Below are 14,229 nucleotides of genomic sequence, written 5' to 3' on the forward strand. Positions count from 1 at the left end.
CCTATCTTGAAGTGGTGTCGGTTTTTTTTTTGCAGAACTGTCAAACTGACGGCTGCAAGTTTTCCTTACCTACCAGCGTTTTCAGGTTCAATCCCAATCCAAGCAAGAAGATCTAGTGCGCGTGAACGGTGAGAAAAATCGGTATTGGAAGGAATTTAGAATCTGGTGGAAGTTAGCGACGAATCGATGCGTATCGAGCGTTGATTACTTTACGTTTGTCCACGTTTCGCAACGCCGTTTTTAAGCGAACGATTTGGTTTCGGACTGCCTCCATTCGGATGTCTTCTTGGCTTCTTGTTCTTTTCTCTCCCTGTTACGAGCGAACGATTTTTGCTCTAGCCGAACGGCTCTCTTTCTCTCTCGTGCCCTGTAACACGATGTGCGCGCGCTAGCCATTAATAGTGTGTGTGTGTGCGTTAAAATGTATACACGGTGGGGCACCTATCGAGCGAGAGTGTGAGTGAGTTGGTGCAGGCTGCGCGTCGTCTGCCGGGTGTAGTATGCGTCTGTGCGATTGTGTGCGTGTGTACGAAGCCAACGCGTTGGGGTTTTTTTTGAGAGTAGCGGGTAGAACGAGATATTACTGCGGATTTTAAGCGAAAGCGGCTATGTCGAATGGTTGACTGCATTTTAACGGTAAAACAGTACGCACTTATTCCGCCCTAGGCGATGCCGTTGACCTCCGACCAGGCGGCATAAATCAATGACGTTAATGAGGGCGGTTGTTGAGTGATGTTCGGTGCTGAGTCCGGCAAAATTTGGAGATTTGCAACATGCGGCGCCTCTAGCTGCGCTGCGAGAGAGCCAAAGTATTAAGAATGTAGTTTCGCCCCCCACAAAACACACGCACACACACAGACACACACTTCTACATTGAAGCGGCAACCAAAGCTCACGCACACACACGCGAATGGGCAGGAGATACTTCGCATACTTAAATTTCTACAAATGGCGTCTGGTTTTTGAGCGACGTTGAACCTGTACAACGACAAGGATAGTTTTTAGTTCGCCGAAGCAGACGGCCGGAGGTAGTAGAGCGTACGCATTAGTGGTGTGAGCAGCAAAAGCAGCAGCAGCAGCAGGCAGCAGTAAGCGAAATTTGGCACATGGTTCTTCATTTTGTTCCCTCCTTGTGTTAGCGACAATGTGAAGCGTCCGTTTTTAATGGTCGCTTGGCAAGGGAAAAACCTCCACCGAGTTGGATTTCGTGGAATACGTCGTGATAAAAGATGTGTGAATCACGTCGGTCGTGCCTTTTCTGCCTTCCCCGTCTTGGAGATCCGCGCTTCCTCTTCCGCACCCGGGCGTTGCTGGCAGTCGGTAATACATGCTGCAAAACGCTCCCTACCGGAAACACATCGATTTTGGAAGATGCAATGAGAAACAAGCTGCAAAAGGCGGAAGTGACCGGTTTTACGTTGCCTGCTCTCATTAACCTTTTGCCAAGATGCCAAGCTGACCGTGTGCGCGATGGTGTGTTCCGGTGTTACAAGTAGGAGTGGTGTGTGCATGAGTGTGGAAAATCTTTGTTAGCCTGCTACGAAGAAAAAATGGTTTTTCCATGGCTGTAATGTGGTGTGAAAATACAAAGGGGAGAACCCGATTGTTTGGGACCGTCTTTTTACGCCCAAAATTTCAACCTCATTCACCGGGTTACGTGCGTGTGATAATGAATGGACCCAGTTTGCTTTCTTCTTCATGCAACATTACGACGAACTGTGGTGGAAAATTGGCCCATTGGAGAACGTGCGGGGCTCTCCTAGACTGGACGTCCGACTCTGCAACGGCACTGCGAGAGTATGTTACGCTGTTACGGGAGTGCAAGAGTGTGTGCGTGTCAAGATGATTGTCAGTTCGAGAATGGATGGAGCGCAACAATGGAGAGACATGTTGATGCGTTCGATTTGGTCTTGGTCCCCGTCCGGTTCCGACATTTATCCATCTTTCCGGTGGTGATCGAGTGCTATGGATTCTCCTATACCAATCGATAATTAACGCGGCAGCGAAAAGTGGTCTATGAAACGGATGCAATGACAACGAGATATTGATGTTTGTTCAGCTCAACGCTAGTTGTGTGTCACCAAGGAAACGGTTTAGCCTAACGCACCATCTCCGGATCGATCCAGCCTACTCTTCCAGTATCAATTGATAAACGCTTCCGTACACGGCAGAAGAAGGCAACGAACCGAACAGACAGAAGTGTTGCGGCACGCAATAATGAGATTTGCGTACGATTTGGATGAAATTTCGGACGGAAGCTGTTTTTTTAAAGGTCGCGTTACGGACTAACCGTCTTCATTGTGCTCCCCCCAAACTTTAAAGGGCCATTCGCTGTGTTAACATTTCCAAGTCCCAACACTCAAGCGCTGCTACCTTGGGATTTGTTCTCTTTTTACTAACAAGAAAGTTTGCCGTCATTAAGTTAGTACACATTGTAGCCATTGTAGAATGAACGAGTCAGCGCGTATGCGTGAGTTGTGCCTTACCCCGGTACGCGTTGCGTTAACTTTCTTGCAAATGGTACAACATTTTCCTCACACCAGTGTATGGAAAGGAAAACAAGAAATGCAATGAAAGTAGGCGAGCTTTTATATGCCAGAGTGATGATTTTTGTTGCTTTTTTTGCACAGTCATTTAGGGCAAAGAGTTTAATTTCCTGGATTGCATTTTATTTATTTATTTGGGCTTTAGGAGCATAGCATTGCGTAGAGTTTGTTGTCTGTATCGCCAAGGCAATTTAGTTATCAGAAACTAGACGCCCAACGTAGCGTGGGGGTTTGACGCTGTTAAAAGGTAGCTTCAGACCTATCAACCACGAGGACAAGCAGACTGCTCAATTCTTGCCATTATCTTTGTTCTCTTCTTTTCTCCAAAATTGTCATAAAATCTGTTGCTCTTAAGGCTTTACGATGAAAGCAGCAGTTTAAAGTTGGACGTACATAATGTGGAGCAAAATGGATACATGTTGTGTGTGTTATCTCGCATGAGAGAAAGGAAAAACACATGAAGTGGAGCAGCGCGCAGTGGAATACATCATCACCATCATTATCATCATCATCATCGCCGCGCGAGAAGCAATGAGAGTGCGTTGTGTGCATTAATATTTTGCGCGAGAGCAGCCGTCTGTACAGTTGGGTGCACTTTGTTGCAATCTTTGACGAGGCTAGCAAGTTTCGACGTTTCGTACGGAGACGTATTCGTCATCAAACAGACAAAGGCACGGCGTTACGACGGCGTGTGTGCGGCGCTGGCTGAGAGGTTGGTGTTGCTGGTGTGTTTTCAAGCAACAGTTACAACTACTGTAATCATTGATAAAAAGCGGGAAGGGGAAAACACATGTGGGGATGGGTATGATGTGAAACAACATTAAAACATTTTTTGCGAACAATAGGCTGCTTAGGATAGTTTGCTACATAAATATTCTATGCTCATCATAGCAACATAGGGAAATTCATCAGGTGTGTGTTTTTGTTGCTATATACTTCCGGACGTCGTGTCGTGGTGTTCGTTCGAGCGTGTGTACTCCACCAGAGATTAAATCCCGTTAACCAATACCGCAGCAAATCATGAGTTTGCTTGCAGAGTAGCAAACCAAGAAAAGAGTTCACAAATAATGTAATGAAAATGTTTTTCTTTCTCTTTTGTTACAACTTTTCAGCTACTTTGTAAATACATACTGTACATATAGCGAGATGAGTACACAAACCCGTTCTGGAGGTGGCGGCGGTGGCGGCGGCCGTAACAAGTCCAAGGCCAAACATCATGAAAACAAGGAAAATCTGGCCAAGGACGAAGGACAGAACCAGTCACAGCAGTATCCGAAAGGTGGTGGTTCGGCAGCGAACAATGTCAGTGGAAATGATGGGTCAGCTGGAACTGGGGTTGCGGTTGGCGGCGGCAAAGCAGGCGACCATCATAAACAGAAGGGCAGCGGAGGCCACAAGGGCACAGACAACGCGGCACCGAAGGTTGTTGATGTGAAGGAAAAGCAGCAGAAGGAAACTGGCGGTGGCGGTGGCACTGCTGGCACCAACAACGAAAAATCCGGCGGACCTACAGGAGCAGCCTCCGGTGGTGGTGGTGGTGCTGGGACCGGTACCGGCGGTGCATCCGCTACTCACACTGCGGTCAAGGCAAAGCAACCGACCGCCGAACAGATCCGCATTGCTCAGATCACAGACATCAAGAGCGGCATGGATGATCCGAAGATTCAGGAAAAAATCCAAAGCCTGATGGAAACGACCCAACGGTCGGAGGAGGAGGTGTGCTGCGCGCTGCAGGAGTGTGACAGCGATCTCGATCGGGCCGTCATCTTTCTGCTAGAGACGCTGCCAGTCGGTGCGTTCGCGACTACGTCCAAAAAGAAAAAGAGCAAATCTCAGGCGGCGGCACAGAAAGATGGCGATGACAACGGTGATTGGGATACGGTTGGACCGGTTGCTGGTGGCGGTGGCAGCGGTGTTCAGCTCGGCGGCATCAATGTGGATCTGAAGGAGCAACAGCGCCGTGGCGGCAATCGGGGCGGTCCGGGCAACCAACGTTCTGCCGGTGGGCCAGGTCGTGGTGGGCGCGCGGGAGGCTATCGTGACGGCGGTGGCGATCGTGATAGGGACCGTGACCGTAATGGGTACGATAAGGGCGGCGAGGGAGGCGGCTATCGTAACCGAACCGGAGGCGACGGTGGTCGTATGCGGGGTGGTCGCGATGGTGGCGGACCGGGTGGTCCAGGTCGCGGCAACTACGGATCGCGGGGTGGTCGTGGTGGTGGCCCAAGACTTGGCACTCGCGGACCTGGCTCGCGGGACCAGAATCGAGGCTCGCGGATGATGAATAACGATCATCAGGAGATCGACTCGTGGGAACCGGTCACGACACCGGCAAACGCAAACGATCTCAAACCGGAAGAATGTTCGGCGTTCACCGATACGTGGGGCGACTGGGACAACGAGGAGTATACGGGTTCGTTGTCGGATACCAAAGTTTTTACCGCAAGCAGCACTGCGGGAACGGGCCCGTCTACTGCGACAGGCGCACAGCAGCAGCAGTCGCAGCAATCCACGCAGACCGGTGTATCAACGGCGGGTTCCAGTGAGTGGCGCAATGTTTGCATATTAATAATATAGGCGATTGTCGTATAACGAAATATATGATCAATTCTCTCTTTTTTTTTAGATGTTACGGAACTGGCGGCACCTCCGGGGCTGGAGCAGCAAGTACTAAATCCACCGCCGCCTAAGGATACGGAGCTAGTGCAGCAGTACAGCACGACCGTCGTATCGAGTACGGCCACTGCTGCGGTTGCAGCCGGTGGTGGTGCCGCTACCGGCACTGGTGTCGCTGGCGTTGTGCCTCAGTATTCGGATCTGCACGCCGGCACTCCGAACGCGTCAACGGCCGCACAGCACTTGCGGCAGGCGCTCGACATGCCACCGATGAACACGTCCTCATCCCTTTCGGCAGAACAAAGTCAGTATTTTAGCACATTATCATCTCAGAATTCCAATCTCCAGCCAACGTCGAGCGCCGTCGGTTTCCAGCAACAGTCGCAGACAGGAGCGGTACCGTCCCAGCAGCAACCTACGTCGGTCCCGCAAGCGCAACAGGCCCAGCCGCCCCAATCTAATTCCGTGCAATATCCGACCACTTACGTTGGGGGAACGAACGAAGCGGCTGCCGGGGCGCCGACAAGTTACGCGGCTGCGGCTACCCAGCAACCGCCAGTGCGGCGGCAGCAACGGGCAAGGGTACCGCCACCATCGAAGATCCCATCCAGTGCTGTCGAAATGCCAGGCGACAATATGAACAATATTGGTTACCTGGATGTGCAGTTCGGTGGTCTCGATTTCGGTGCGGACGATTCGTTCGACGCGGTGGTGTCGGATAAGTTCAATTCCACGGGAGGCAGCGGTGGCGGTGGTGTGATGGATCAATCGTCTTCAACTGGCCAAACTTCAGTGGTGTCGCAAGCGACGCAATCCGTTGGTCAGCCACAGGCGTCCCAAACACAGACAGTGCAGCAACAGCAGCAGCAAGGAACGCAGGTACCGCAGGCAACGGTCGGCGTGCAGCCTCAACCAACACAAAGCCAGTTGCAGCAGCAGCAGCAGCAACAGCAACAAGTCGTCTCACAAACTCCGCAGCAAGCCGTCCAGCAGCCGGATGTGAACGATTACCAATCGAAGGTTGGTGGCGGTGTAGTAACGGGTAGCGTTGTTGTGCCGAACAATTTGCAGCCCAAACCGTCCAACCTGCCCGTGGCTCCCGGTTTGGCATCGTCACAGATTATGCCTGGACAGGGTGCAGCGGAAGCGCTTTCGGCTCAGAACGATGCGCTTACCAACAGTTATTCGCAGCGTAACAATGCAGCCGGATCGGTGTCCACGTCCGTTAGTGCGGGTGTAAACTCCATGAGCAATGCGGCTGCGGGTAAGAATCCATCTGACATACGATTATAATTCAACCAACAATCGGGAATTTATAAAAATATTGTCCTTTTTTATTTTAACAGCGTTAGATCAGCTGACGAAATCGGATCCGTACGGTCAATCGGCGGGTACAAATACGGCCCTGACCGGTGGATACCAGAACGCACCTTACTCGTCAACACAAACGAATAAAGCGCAGTCATATCCTCCTACCGGTGCGCCACAAGCGTACAACAACATGAGTTATTCTAGTAACCAGGTAAGAACAGTACAACTATTAACGATTTTTTTTTTTTGCGTCATGCACCAAACTCGAAAAACTTTTAAACAACAGGAATTTAAGAGGTCAAAAGGAATAATCGGGTTGAGTTTGATTTAGATTCCTTAATCGAGCAAATGTTGTGCAAGGAATTGGAACCATTATGTATCAGTTTGAAGACTGTTATGCTAAACAACCTCGCCTGGAGCAATTTATTGAAAAAAATCTTTGAAACTGTCGTGTAAATAATTTTTAATTATAAAAGAGGTTAGGTTCTGTTATCATCTATTAACAAGCACGTGTGTTTTTGTTTCCCTGTAAACGTTTCAGGTTACAAACGCCTATCCTCCATCGACGAATAACTACGGTTCGTACAACCAGGGTAATGTGAATGCTTACCAGCCGCCCAACAGCAGCGTGACCAACAACGTTGTACCGAACAACAACACGGGCAACTCCGTCGGCGGTGTGTCGAATCAATCGAACCTGCCGGTCAACAACAACGCCGTGAACAGCAGGTGAGTGCGAGTTAAGAGACTCGATCGATCGTTTCCCCCCCTTGCGTGTCGCTAGCAGTTTGACATCAGTGCCCTCCAAACTTAAGCCCCTTCTGCCCCTTTTTCTAAACAACGAAACGAATGGAAAATCCTACTGTTTGAATCTAACAAAAATGCAATCCTCTTATTCAATGTTTTATTTGTGAATGTGCGTCGCCGGCGTCGTTTCTGGTCGAGCAGCTCGAACAATAATTCCGGTGGCTACCTGTCCAGCCAGTATCCTGTGAGCCAGACGTCGTCTGCCTTCCCGTCACAGCAGAACTATCAGAACAGTTCGCAGAACGTGTACGGTAATGCCGGACTCAGCGGCAACACAGGGTAAGTTGGGTAGCTTTAAGTTATTGGTGGCGTGTAGGAACTAAACGAGCTTTGTTTTGTGTGTTGCTTTGTGAAGATGTGATGTGGGTTAAATCATACTGTTAAGCACTCGCTACTTTTCTTACTCTTTGGATAAGTCTCGAACACGGTATGGTATGCCTGTTTGTGTGTGTGTAAATAGCTTTCCCGGTTGATCAACCTACGCCCCTAAGTTTGCGGATGTATATATATTATTTATCCTTCTATTTGTTGCCTATATGCTGGTAACCAGTCGATCAGGCGAAGATGGATGTCAATTAATAGGCAAAGAATTATTCTAAACGTTTTGCTGTTAGTAGTTACATCCCTATTCCGTGTCGTGCTGAACATGTATTTTCGCACAAACGTTACTTTGCTGTATTAGTTTAAAAGTGTGGCATTTAAACAAACTGATCCATACAGCATATTTCGCGTGATCGATTTACATTGGATGCCATTTGTTATTATATATTTTATGCTTTGTAACCTGTTTGGAGCGTGTTTTGTTTTAAACACACCGCCACCATCATAACCGTCGAAGGAAGGGGATATCTTTGCAACATTTATCATTCATCATCTTTCGCATTAACCATAGATTTTTTATTATGTCCATGTTTAACGCACAGCCATTGATCCTTTATTTATTTGTTGGTCATGTATCGTGTCATGGTCGTTTTCACTTTTGTGATTGGCAAACACACAAAATATTTCGATTGCTTTTGCTATCATGCCTTTTATAATATTGAGAGAAAGAGAAAAAAGATCAAAATTTCTAAACATTTAAATACGTTTGCAAAACGCAACGAAACACAAATCCGTTCCAAATGCTTTGACTTCCCCTACGAAAACATAATCGCTTCCTTCACTACAACCACTCGAACCCCCCCTCTAGGTATTCCGGAAGCACAAACACTACATCCGGCCAGTATGGTAGTAATTTTAGCTCGTCGAAACTGAAGGACACGCCGGTGGTTTCAACGCCATTCGAAAGGTAGGTTTGTGTTGTTGTCACTTCGTATCATATGGTTTCCTTATTTTTATATTAATGTGCTATTACCATTCATGTGGGTGCATTTTGTTTTCTCTCGTTTCTCGTTGATTTTCGGCTTTAAAACAATGTTTTACGCTGTTCACCAATGTATAACACATATACTATCTGTAAGACGCTTTTATTTCACTTACATTCATCATTTGCTATCCAAAAACCATCATTCTTCGGTTCCTTTTCCGTTTATTTGTTTTAATTTATGTTTTGTTCTACCGATATAGGGTAAGACTTTTGTTGCGTGTCGTTTTTGCGCAATGTCCCATACTTTCCATATATTTAAATATGTTAAAAATTAGGCAACAATCTGCACGAATTGTCAAATATTGCCGAAGTCGAATACCTACAGCTGAAGCGCGCTTGATTGATTTAAAAATTAAGCGTTTTCTTTACAAATAATTTATGTTGCTTAATTATAGATAATAGAGAAATAATTTGTGTTTAATTTATATAGCTTCTTCAAACGTTTTTACTGTATTTTTTATAAAGACCTTTTTTATTTGTTGTTAGTAGTTATGTTCCCTGGACGTTAGTATATGTGTGACATGGTCGTAACTGAATAGAAAACTTGTTTCTCATGTGTTTTGTTTTGAACTTTCTTGTTGCAGTGTGGCGTCCAGTACGGTTTCGAACAGTAGTACGAATAATTCCAACAATAATGTAACCAGTTCGTCTTCGCTGCCCATCAGTTCCGTGGTATCCACGACAAGTAAGTGTGAGGAATAGTTTAACAGCGCCCTGCACGCCGTGCGGAGTACAATGTCTAACCCTTTTGCTTTCCTTTCTTTCTGCAGCGAAAAGCAGCAGTAGCACTAGCGGGACCGGTGTGGTCACCAACATGCCGTTGGTTAATCCGTACATTCAGGCACCGGGAATGCCATTCTATCAGCAGGCCGCCGTCTATTCGTACGAGGATCTGCAGCTAATGCAGCAGCGTCTGCCGCATGTGCCTGGCTTTTACGACATCAACTACCAGACGCCTACGAGTCTCGGCGCGGCCGGTGTACGCGATGCGAACCTCGGTTCCGTCGCGTACTCGACCATGTCCGATGGTCGGTTCACGCGAACCGACAACAACTCGTCACCTGTTAGTAATGTTCCCAGTTCCTTGTCCCAACAAACAGGGTCTGGTGGTCCTATGTTGAACCTGCCATACGCTTATTTTTACGGCGGCAATATGATGCCGGCCAGCAGCTTCCAATATGGCACACCTGTCTATCCTGTTAGTAGTATTTAGCTCATAGTAACGTACGCTATTGCGCATATGAATGTAGAAATGTTGACCGTTTTGTATCTTTTTTGCATGTTTCTCCATCATCCACCAAACAACTTCCTACCAATTCATCTCTGCCAACCAACACCGCCAACGGAAAAACGCCCTCCGTATATCAACGAATGTGATGCCCGCCATCAATCCGGATATGATGGAACCGTATACTCTATCCTACCAAAAAACCATCAAAAACGCAACCTCAAACTCCTCCAAACCAACCTATTACGAAATCTTCCGAACTTCCTTATCCCGACCGTAAAATCGATTCGAATTGCACACACCAAAATTACACCTATCTGTCAAAAACAAATTACCATCCATCATCCATAAACATCATCCTCACCAACAGCAACAGATGCCCACAAACGCGGCAACATCCGGCGGTCAGTTCCAGAAGCCTGCGTATAATACGGGAGGATATGGTTCGGCAACCGGGTACGATACACTCGGCCAGTCGGGGCAGGACTACAACAAGAATGCATACCAAGCGTCGATCGTTGGACAGCAGCAATCGAAGGGTCAAACGGTGGCCAATCCACAATCCGGCACTGGCAGTGGATCCGACATGGCACCGTCCATGTATGGGAAAAATCATGTGGCAATTAACAAAGTCAATGTGAGTAGAGTTTTGTGGGCGGAAGGTACCCATGTCGGATTTCAATTGATTATTGTTTTGCGTTCTGCTTCATTTTCCAGTATGACAAACAATCGTTCCATTCTGGAACACCGCCGCCGTACAACATTGCCGGAACACAGACGGCTGGAACTACTTCCGCACAACCCTACGGGCAGCATCTGGCGTACATACCAACGATGGCTACGCATCACAATATCAATATGCATCAAAACATGCATCAGGTAAAGTGACGCAAATGACCGTGTTGCGTTTCTCCGCATAAGGAGCACTCCCAACTCAATGGGCATAATGCAAACCTTTTCTTTTCCAATCCAAGGATTCCAACAGCAGTGGTCAAAGACCACAGACTAACAACCAGGGAAAGACTGGCAGCAAGCAGCAAGCCTATTCGTCGTCTACTTATTGGACTGGGCAGAATTAAAGTCGTAAGGGAAAGGGAAAATAGCACGAGCTAGAACAGAGAGAGAGAGAGCGCTATAATAATGTAAAAAAACATGTGGTAGTGTGTTTTCGATAGATTCTTTCCAAAAATAAACAAAACACAACCACACATTCACACATCCAAAAAACAAAACACAACTGAAAAAATCACACATACACTCACATACAACCAAACAAACGAACATACATACGGACCGATGGAAAGGACAACAAAAAAGAGAAAGATGGCAAAACCGCAGCAGATCGAAGCGATTAAAAACAGTATGTATGAGCGAAAGAGAGCATGAAGGTGACAGAGAAGGATATAGCGAGAGGCCAGAGGAAGCAGGACATAATATATTTAGTGTCAGCTGATCATCGGTGTCCGTTGATCTCTTATACGGAAGGAATGGTTCCATTTTACGTTTATAACTCGCGCATAACATACCATACGGCATATGCATGATACATGAACTCGAGATAGTATCGTACATAAAAAATAAACACATTTTTCATACATAAAGACAAGCGGAAGAAGCAAACAAATACAAATTTAAAATACTTAATTCAAACCACACCAAGAGCGAATGGCCATTTTTGTTGTTTGTACGAGAGCGAGAGATAGAGAGAGAGACAAGAGTAGATCAAGTGTGTCCGGTAACAAAGAGCCTTAAGTATATGGTTCCAAGCAACAGGCTGACGAGAGAAGTTGGTTCTGTTTTTCTTTTGTCGTTTTTTTTATCTCTGTGTCCTGCGGATACAGTTGTCGGTATCATGTTGACATCGGTACTCGTCACTAATAATGGAAATCCATCACAGGGCTTGTCTTTGTGACAGTACATTGGGCTACTGGTGATGAGATCTGACATAGTTCATTACCCACGGAATAGAATGACACTCCTCGCAGGTTGAACTGGTGTAATTGTCAAACGCGTCACCGTAGAGGATCATTGCCTCTCTTTTTTATGTTTAAGTGTGTGTGTTGTACGTATTTGGGAAATTTTCTGTAAACGTTTTCGTTTTCCTTTCACTGATAACTGATAACCGTTGTCAGACGATAGTAAAAACCGACAACATACCCACTCTACATCGGACGCATCAACGACTTACAAATGCAATGTGTGCTTGCTGTAAATTGATATAAATGCACAATATGCATATGGCAAGATGAAAAAGGGAAGCGATATCATATCGCGCTTGCACACAAAAGCACCCCGCCCCTCCACACACACAGACACACACAACTATATATATACACACTACGTGATCTCTGGAATGCGGAATGGAGCGAATCGATTCGAATGCTACACACTATCCATCTTTGTGTTTGGGAGTAAGGAATGACGTATAATCTGAATGACTAATGATAGAATAATGACGAATCAAATAATGAAATTGGCGCTACAATACAGACTGAATCAATGAAATCTATCTAATTGAGTGTTTCTTTTCCCCCCTGTACGAACTAAATAAAGAGGCTGGCTGGTCACGCGGATGGTTGGTAATCAAATGTTTGCGCGGTACACTAGTCGAAAGGTGGGTATGCAGTTTGTATTTGCAATATATCACCATTTATCGCCTCGGTTTAGCATTAGTAAGAGAATGAGTATACTAACAGTTTGCAATAGGTTATAGCGATAGAATTTATTTTTAATCGCTAGAAGTCGAGAATAGGGCTGGTTTCATGTTTTCGCTTCAACAGCGAGCCCTGCATTTTTTGCAAACCCTGTTGTGCTGTGTAGTCACAGCCTAAGGTTTGCTGCTTGGGTGCGACATTTTCTACCCATCAGACGTAAGACGTTTCGGTACACAAATTCAGAAACGTCAGACGCTAAAACATAAACAAAAGTTTTGTGAGCTGGAAATTCTACACTTTGCTGATACACTTTTTCCGAATGTAGTGCAAGTAAGATCTTGATTTTTCATTAAAAGTTTCATGTTTCATTAACTATGGTGTCTATATTTCAGAGTTTAGTAGTTTGTAAAGAACATGGATGCACTACAGCAAAGCATTATAGCGTCGAAGATGTTTATCAACATCAGCGTTCTGTCGATTGCGCTGAACTCGTCGTTTTTTGGTTATTTGCTGTACAGTAACCGGCTTTACGATGTGGGAAGGTGTTGTTCATCGTTCGTGCTGTTAATTTTGCCACTGTCGGAGATATTAAAACATCTCTACGTAAAAAGGACATTTCAACTAGAAACCGGGCCGAAATCCACCGTACAGTCTTCGACGGGAAGAGGCTCGGGAGCGGCGAATGCGAAAGCCACCAAAGCACGCTGGAGTGAATGGTTCGGTTCAGGAGTGCTGTTTGCCCTGGCCACACTGTTCTATGCATTCATATGCGTTGTTGTTGGCGCACCACTGGATCAGTATGAAGAAACGCTATCCCTGGCAGTGACACTGACGACGGTAACCATCTTTCCGATCATGCTGCTTCTTGGGCAATCACAAACCTATCAACTGCTGCTCTCGGAAACGCTGGAACTGAAGAGCCCGCTTGCGAATAGTTATCTAAATTTGCTTAAGAACAACTGCATAGGTGTTATTTTGGGTGCTTGGGGTGCGTCGGTGGTTGCTCCGCTGGATTGGGATCGACCGTGGCAGGTCTACCCCATCCCGAATGTGGTCGGCTCGATAGGAGGACTGTTCGGGATGAGTGTGTTTAATCTGCTGAGCACGGCGTACATTAGCATGTATCGTAATCGGCGGACCAAAACTCAGTAACGCTCCAGTATTCGTACCAAACAGGGATGCATATCTAGTCGTGTAAGCCAAAATAAACCTTAATTCATACCAACTATAAGAAGTATTGTATGAAATGTAAAAGAAGATTGCCATAGTCCGATAAAGTAGATGATATGCTATTCCGCAAATCACGTGCTTGAGAAGGTCATGCGAAGATGTGGATAAAAAGTCATCCGCTCTTTAGTGGAGTTATTGACTAATAAAACTTGTATTCTTTCACTATTATTAAAAACGTAGAGATAATAAAATAGTTAGCTGATAACGGATTGTAATAACCACCCTGTAACAGTTCATCTCCTGTATGTTATTATCGTGTGCGTGCTTATCAGCACTTGGAGAACCTTATGGAAAGAAGGCGTGTCATCTATCTCACTTGCACTAGCGATCGCTCTCACAAGTTTGATTGTATGCGATAGCGGTGGTAGCCAATGTATTAGAGGATCGTCTGTCACGCTCGCTGGAGGGGAATTGATGTCACCTCTCATGATGTCATGCTCTCTTGGTGTTGGAAATCGAAAATCGGCTCGT

At 46.3% G+C, this 14,229-nt stretch overlaps 2 protein-coding genes across 3 annotated transcripts; both read left to right on the forward strand.

Annotated features, from left to right (window-relative positions):
- Positions 1 to 90: 90 nt before the first annotated feature.
- Positions 91 to 11,330, forward strand: LOC128300991 (protein lingerer). 2 transcript variants are annotated; one of them, XM_053037270.1, is made up of 12 exons: positions 91 to 128; positions 3,659 to 5,088; positions 5,173 to 6,426; positions 6,509 to 6,684; positions 7,015 to 7,202; positions 7,422 to 7,559; positions 8,470 to 8,568; positions 9,231 to 9,331; positions 9,417 to 9,844; positions 10,245 to 10,511; positions 10,592 to 10,753; positions 10,849 to 11,330. In XM_053037270.1, the coding sequence occupies exons 2-12, from the start codon at positions 3,693 to 3,695 to the stop codon at positions 10,951 to 10,953; spliced, it is 4,314 nt and encodes a 1,437-aa protein (XP_052893230.1). In that variant the 5' UTR covers positions 91 to 128; positions 3,659 to 3,692; the 3' UTR covers positions 10,954 to 11,330. The 2 variants fall into 2 exon arrangements, with proteins under 2 accessions (XP_052893230.1, XP_052893231.1); XM_053037271.1 differs by lacking the exon at positions 8,470 to 8,568.
- A 1,465-nt stretch (positions 11,331 to 12,795) lies between these two features.
- Positions 12,796 to 13,949, forward strand: LOC128304246 (phosphatidylinositol-glycan biosynthesis class F protein). The gene is made up of 2 exons (XM_053041405.1): positions 12,796 to 12,858; positions 12,921 to 13,949. Exon 2 carries the CDS (start codon positions 12,943 to 12,945, stop codon positions 13,678 to 13,680), a length of 738 nt encoding a protein of 245 aa, XP_052897365.1. The 5' UTR covers positions 12,796 to 12,858; positions 12,921 to 12,942; the 3' UTR covers positions 13,681 to 13,949.
- Positions 13,950 to 14,229: the final 280 nt, after the last annotated feature.

This window comes from Anopheles moucheti, chromosome 3 (assembly GCF_943734755.1).
Source record: "Anopheles moucheti chromosome 3, idAnoMoucSN_F20_07, whole genome shotgun sequence".
NCBI classification, from domain to species: Eukaryota; Metazoa; Arthropoda; class Insecta; order Diptera; family Culicidae; genus Anopheles; species Anopheles moucheti.